Here is a 7,008-nt window from a genome sequence, read left to right on the forward strand (position 1 = left end):
AGAAATTACCAGAAAAAAAAAGAAGAAGAAGAGGGCAGGCACAGAGGCTCATGCTTGTAATCCCAGCACTTCGGAAGGCCAAGGCGGGCGGATCGCTTGAGGTCGGGAGTTTGAGACCAGCCTGGCCAACATGGTGAAACCCTGTCTCTACTAAAAATACAAAAATTAGTTGGGTGTGGTGGTGCGCCTGTAATCCCAGCTACTCTGGAGACTGAGGCAGGAGAATCGCTTGAACCCAGGAGGTGGAGGTTGCAGTGAGCCGAGATGGCGCCACCACACTCTGGCCTGGGTGACAGAGTGAGACTCCTTCCATCTCAAAGAAAAAAAGAGGAAGAAGAGACAGGGAGATGGAGTCACACAGAAAGAACACAGCCATGCGACCAACAGAGGCAGAGACTGGAGGATTGCTGGTAACCACCAGAACCCAGGAGGCGGCAAGGAAGTCCTCTACCCTGGAGTCTTTAGAATGAGCATGGCCCTGTCAACATCTTGACTTTGGACTTTGGCTTCCAGAACAGAGCGATAACAACTCCCGTTTGCTTTAAGCCACCCACTTTACGGTACCTTCTTATGGCAGCCCTAGAAAACTATTAGGTTGATGCAAAAGTAATTGCAGTTTTGCCATTAAAATGGCAACCCATGTCACCAGCAAGAGGCAAGAAGGAAATCAAAGTAGCTCCTGTAACTCTGTGGTCGCATCTGAGTCTTTGCACAACTTCCTCCTCTCCACTCTCCAGCCTCTGTGGCCCAGCCCACTCACATTCCTGGGGAGGAGATCCGATTAGCCCAGCTTGAGTCACGGGTCCAACCTGACCCAATCAGCTGGGACGAAGGAATTGAGTCACCTGTTGCCAGGAGTGTTATTCAAAACAGGCAAACTACCCTGTAGCCAGACAGACGGTGACCAATCAGGTTTGACCAATCAGATTTGGCACTGGCTCCTGGACCAGAGTTGGGGGGACCATCCTTCTCTCCCCACAAATCCTATGTTAAGGCCTGGGTTGCAGGGTCACGGGGCTATCCTAGCGGGCCAGAGGATGCGTCTAGTTATAGGGGTGGTCGTGAAAGGTCTGTACGGTGGGGAAATTATGGGGCTGAAGAAACTGGCCAGCTCTGTAGAGTAGACAGGGACAGGGTGCGCTGGTAAATGTTTAACAACCAACTCTCCAGAGGGAGGAAAAATGAGTATTTATTATAAATTGTATTGGCATGTAAACAACCTTGGAGACATAATGATACCCTGTCTCCGCAAAAAAAATAAAAAGCCAAGTGCGGTGGTGCACACCTGTGATCCCAGCTACTTGAGAGGCTGAGATGGGAGGATCACCCGAGCCTGGGGAGGTCGAGGCTGGAGGCTGCATTGACTCATGATTGCACCACTGCATTCCAGCCTGGTCAACAGAACAAGACCATCTCAAAAAAAAAAGAAAGAAAAAAGCTAGTCCCCAAGTATCATACAGGAGGTGGAGGCTGGAGATGAGTCTTTAAATTCCTCACATATTACCATAACTCAGATTTCCTTTCAGTCTGTTTCTGGATGTTTCTCTAGCCCCCTAGCCCTGGTACAATGCTGGCACATTACAGATGCTCAATACACACAAATAAGCAAATAAGTACAATGAATTAATAGAAAGGATGAATCCCAGTTGCTTGGGAGGCTGAGGCAGGAGGATCGTCTAAGTCCAGGAGTTCAAGACCAGCCTCGGCAGTGTCGAAGACCACCTCCCCCCAACAACTCCCCTAAAAAAGCCCATTCCACAAACTCAGGAACCTCTTTAAATAGATACATAGATATAGATATATATAATATATATAATACATTATCTGAGCTCAGGCTCAGAATAAATATCAAGGGCCAACTTGAGGAAGGAGTGGGTGAGGAGGGTCCTCAAGGGGAGGTCAGCAGCAGGGACCCCTGCCAAGCCCCTTGAGGTAGAGAAATTACCAGGGACCCAGCACCAGGGGTCTCCATGAAGGATGGAGTAGGGTTCAGTCTCTGTCCAGGTGGGCTGCACCCAGGCTGGGGTTATTCAGACCTCGGTGAGGGGAGTCCGGCTGGGACTTCCGGGGTCACCCGGAAGAGCCCCAAGACTGTGGCGCCCTGGGTAAGCTGCCAGGCATGGCATGCCCTGGCCTCAGTGTGCAGATGGACACCCAGGCGCTGGCCGGCACCCAGGTGCAGCAGGCGGCCCTGGAAACCGAAGGCCGAGTTCCGAGCCTCGGAGGAGGCGGATGGCAGGTCCACGGTCAAAGCCAGGGCGGCGGCCCCAGCAGCAGAGCGCAGTGGCTGCAGGTGCAGCGCAAGCGAAACGGAGCCTGAGCCCTCGCCGGCCACCACGCGCTGCAGCTCTAGTTGCAGGAAGACGTAGTAGACGCCAGCCTTGGCCACCACCAGCTCCTTCGTGTCCTCCTTGTAGCTCAGGCCCTCCGCCAGAGACACGCCTGCCAGGCCTGGGTCGCTGTACCAGCTCAGGGGCCCATCGGTCAGCAGAACTGTGGGAGGAGAGGATGCACTTAGTTTAGCTGAGCTTGTCCCAACACAGCTGGGCGTGGCCACCGAGCAGGACAGCGCAGCCCTGGGAGAAATGAAAGGGTGGGGGGGTAGAGGGGAGACGGGGGAGGGGGGCTGGGGGGTCGGGGGGACGGGGGAGGGAAACGGGGAATGGTGGGGCGGGGAGTGGGGCAGGGGAGTGGGAGGAGGAGCTGGGGGTGGGGGGCGGCTGATTGAAGGAGACTGAGGTCGTGGGGGACGGGACTTTGAGCGCGAGTAGGGCTGGGGGAGGGAAAGAAGGGGATAGAACAGAGGAAGGGAATCCAGGGGGAAGGCCAAGAGTCAGGACAGGGCAGAACTCCAAGAGGCTGGTTGGGGAAGGAGTGATGCGGCTGCGGGGAGAGACTTTCAGGAAGAGGAGGAGGGGGTGAAAAGCAAAAGGCAAGGCGAGGCTGGCTGGAAGAGACCTCGGGGAGGGGTAAGGGGACTCCTGGAGAGGGCAGTGAGGGTGTTGGAGGGAGCAGCAGATCCCAGACAGAATGGAGATGGGGGAGAAGGGAGAGAAGGCCGGAAAAGGGAGAGGAGAGGTGGAGAGGGAGGCTGGGAGGGAGCTGGGAGGGAGAGGGAAGGTTGTTAGGAAAGGGGGAAGTTCTAGAGGAAGGATCCATCAGGGAATCAAGGGAACTTTGAGAGGGGTGGACAGAGGACCTGGTAAGAGAGGACTTCAAAGAAAGGAAAAGGGAGGAGGAAGGAGCGGGGGAGGGGTTAGGGAGAAGGAAGCACCAAGGAGAGAAGATGGCAGGGAGGGGTCTCTCGACCGGGAGGGGAAGGGGTAGGGAGGAGTATTGGGCAAGGGGAGGGAAAGAGGGTAAGGGGATCTCTGGAGTGGGGAGGGAAAGGGGATGGGGTCTCTGGAGGGAAGGGGGAAGAGGTCTCTGGAGGGGGAGGGATGGGGGAAGGGGTCTCTGGAAGGGGAGGGAATGGGTCTCTGCAGGGGGGAAGGAAGGGGGGTGGGGTCTCTGGAGAGGGAGAAGAGGGAAGGGGTCTCTGGAGAGGGAGGGAAGGGGGAAGGGGGTCACTGGAGAGGGAGAAGAGGGAAGGGGTCTCTGGAGAGGGAGAAGAGGGAAGGGGTCTCTGGAGAGGGAGGGAAGGGGGAAGGGGTCACTGGAGAGGGAGAAGAGGGAAGGGGTCTCTGGAGAGGGAGGGAAGGGGGAAGGGGTCTCTGGAGGGGAGGAGAAGGGGGAAGGGGTCTCTGGAGGGGAGGAGAAGGGGGAAGGGGTCTCTGGAGGGAGAGGGGAAGGGAGAAGGGGGTCTCTAGAATGGGAGGGGAAGGGGGAAGAGGTCGCGAACGGGAAGGGAGTCTCTGGACGGAGAGCGAAGGTGTGGGGCGGAGGGTCTTGGAAACGGGGAGAGGATGGGGTTGGGGAGGAGGGTTTGGGGAAGGGGTAGGGTAAGAGACAGGGAGGAGGGTCTAGGGGAGGGGAAGGGGAGAGGAGGAGGGCCTGGGGATGGGGGAGAGAATGGGAGTAGGGAGGAGGCTCTGGGGGAGGAGAAAAGGTGGGGAAGAGAGGCTGGGGGAGTGGGGAAGGGGCAGGAAAGAGGGAAGAAGAGCAACAGGGAGGAGGGTTTCGAAAAGGAGGCCAGAGATACAAAACCAGGCTGGGGGTTGGGGACATGGAGCCCCAACTCTGAGAGGGCAGGGGTCCCAGGTGGGCCCAGATGGGGGTCTGATGGGGAGGCCATGGTATCCAGAGAGTCAGGGCAAGTCAGAAACAGGGACGAAAGAGGGATCGGTGGCGTTCAAAGAGGTGAAGTGGCAGCTTTCAGAGAAGGCAGCGGTCGAGGGTCAGAGCGGGTGGGCGGCAGAGCCCCACTCTCCAGGTGTTCCCCCTTCTTAGTATCCCCAGGAGGGGCCAGGGACCGGAAGTGGCGCAGGACACTCACCATTTTGGGCCACCAGCTGCGCAAACATGCCCTGTTAAAAGTGGAAAGGAGGAAGGTGGATGGGGGTTCCCCGAGAAAATGGAGGTTCTGTCTCCACTCACTTCAGCTGTCAGGGTCCCCAGGGTCTGTGCAAACCTGAAGCCTACGCTTCCCTTCCCTTCCAACTAAAGAACACTGAGAACACACACACAGAATACACACACAAACACACACACACACCAAACACACCACAAACACCACAAACACACACAAACACAAACACACGAACACACACACAAACACACGAACACACACAAACACACGAACACACACAAATACACCACAAACACACACGAACACACACAAACACACACGAACACACCACGAACACACCACAACACACGAACACACCACAAACACACGAACACACACAAACACACCACAAACACAAACACACACACAAACATACACGAACACACACAACACACCACAAACACACAAACACACACAAACACAAACACGAACACACACAAACACACACGAACACACACAAACACACGAACACACACAAATACACCACAAACACACACGAACACACAAACACACACGAACACACCACGAACACACCACAAACACACGAACACACACACAAACACACGAACACACACAAACACACACACACACGAACACACACAAACACACCACGAACACACAAACACACGAACACACACACACACAAGAAACTGGTGGCTCAACCTGCCCCAAGGACAGACCTTGCGGGGATTCCCCTGGGGGTCTTGCAAGGGAGAGGGGGATGCCTCAACGGTTGGGGATAAGGCTCTTTGGGAGTTAGCAAAGGAACTGGGGGTCTCCTTGGTGGTCCCAGATAAAGAGGAAGTGCCCCCCTCAGATCGGGGATGGAAAAGTTTCCCCCCAGGGATGTGGATCTTGTGAGGTTGCGGGGTAAAAAGAGGCGCCCTCTATGTCCTAAGTCCTACACAGAGAAAGGAGGCTATGGAGGGTTGGAGAACCGCGGAGGGTCTCCCTCCCAGGCTGCAGATGGGGTGCCTTGGGAATGCGGAATGAAGAGGGGTGCCCCCACCCAGTGCCACATGGAGGAGGAAAGCCAGCCTTTCTCCGACCCGGGGTGCAGAAGACGTGTCCTTGGGGGGTTGAGGACAGTGGGGGTCTCCTCCTCCTGGCCTGGGGTGCTGATGGGGTCTCGTGGGGATGCAGAATGAAAGGGGTGCCCTCCCGTGCAAGACGGAGAAGGAGAGCCCCTAGAGATCCAAAAAGCAGTTGTGGGGGTCTCCTCTCCCCCGTCCGGGATACAGATAGGGTCTGGTAGCGGGCGCAGGATAAAAGGGGTGCTCCCCGGGCTAGAAGAAGGAGACCCTTGGGGGGGTCCAAAAAGAACTGTTGGGCAGTCTCCTCCCCGCCCCCGGCCTGGAGTACTGATGAGGTCTCGTAGGGGTGAGCGATGAAAGGTGTGCCCCCTCGCCCCGCCTCGGTGCTAGATGGAGAATGGGAGCCCCCGTGAGTCTCCTCTCCCCGGCCGGGAGTGTAGAACAGGTGTCCCTGGGGGTGCGGGAGGGAGAAGGGAGTCCCACAGGGACGGTAGGGGTCTCCCGCGAGACCAGCTACCGAGGGTCGGGGCACGTCTCACCTGCCGCAGGTCCAAGAGGCCGGCGGGATTGACGGGCGAAAGCTCGGGACCCTCGCGGAGTCTCGGGCTAGCCGCGGAGCCAGGCGAGGCGTGAGCCCCGGACACGGCCCAGGGGCGGGCGAGGAAGACGGCGCAGGCGGCAACGAGCAGCAGCAGCACGGCCACCAGAGCCCAAGGCAGCAGGCGGCAGGCGTGGGCGCGGGGCGCGGGAGGCCACGGGGCCTCGGGGTCCAGGGCAGCGTCAGAGGCGAATTCCATGACCGGCGACGAGAGACTGCTGGCGGACACAGCGCGCCGCCTTTTATAGCCTTCAAAAAAAAGCCGGTAATAGCTTTTCTACCGCTGTCACGCCCCTCCGCCCGCGGCCGACGGCCACGCCCCTCCGCCCGCGGCCACGCCTCTTCCCAGCCCAGAGCCTTTCCCCTTGCCCCCGTGACTCTGCGGAATTTTCTCCACTCGGATCTCTCTCTGCCTTTCGCTCCCCTTTGCGTTTCCGGCCTTCCAAGCTCGGCCCCAGGTTCTTTTCTGCCTGCTGCCTCTCCACTGCCCTGGTTCTCCCTCTCTGCCACTCTTTCCCGGTATCTCTGTGGGTCTCTTGCTGACTCAGTCTCCTTTGCTCTGTGTGTCTCCCCGTTAACGTCCTTCTCTCTCTCTCTCTCCCTGTCTCTGGCTCTTTTATGTATCTCTGTCTCTCTGTCTCTGACTCTCTCTGTCTCTGACTCTATCTCCGGCTCTGTTATCTCTCTCTGTATCTCTCTCTGTCTCTGCCTCTCCCTGTCTCTGGCTCCCTCTATGCGTCTCTGTGTCTCTCCCTGTCTCTGTATGTCTCTGGCTCTCACTCTTTCTGTCTCTCTGCCTGTTTCTCTCTGTCTCTGATTCCCTCTGTCTCTGACTCTGTCTCTCCCTGTCTCTCTCCTTTTCCTTCTTA

At 57.3% G+C, this 7,008-nt stretch overlaps 1 protein-coding gene across 1 annotated transcript; it reads right to left on the minus strand.

Moving 5' to 3' along the window:
• Window positions 1–1,167: 1,167 nt before the first annotated feature.
• TNFSF9 (TNF superfamily member 9) lies at window positions 1,168–6,383 on the minus strand. The gene is made up of 3 exons (XM_010367165.2): window positions 6,081–6,383; window positions 4,436–4,466; window positions 1,168–2,493 (listed from the first exon to the last, which is right to left on the minus strand). Exons 1-3 carry the CDS (start codon window positions 6,336–6,338, stop codon window positions 2,027–2,029), a joined length of 756 nt encoding a protein of 251 aa, XP_010365467.1. The 5' UTR covers window positions 6,339–6,383; the 3' UTR covers window positions 1,168–2,026.
• Between the last annotated feature and the right edge of the window lie 625 nt (window positions 6,384–7,008).

This window comes from Rhinopithecus roxellana, chromosome 8, assembly GCF_007565055.1.
Source record: "Rhinopithecus roxellana isolate Shanxi Qingling chromosome 8, ASM756505v1, whole genome shotgun sequence".
Taxonomy (NCBI): Eukaryota; Metazoa; Chordata; class Mammalia; order Primates; family Cercopithecidae; genus Rhinopithecus; species Rhinopithecus roxellana.

Excerpts from the sequence above, each read along its gene's own strand:
- TNFSF9 (XM_010367165.2), bottom strand. The coding sequence starts at position 6,338 with ATGGAATTCGCCTCTGACGCTGCCCTGGACCCCGAGGCCCCGTGGCCT. Across the intron at positions 4,467-6,080 it reads GCCTCTTGGACCTGCGGCAG|GGCATGTTTGCGCAGCTGGT; the intron begins GTGAGACGTGCC and ends CACTTTTAACAG. Across the intron at positions 2,494-4,435 it reads GCAGCTGGTGGCCCAAAATG|TTCTGCTGACCGATGGGCCC; the intron begins GTGAGTGTCCTG and ends CTCCTCCCACAG.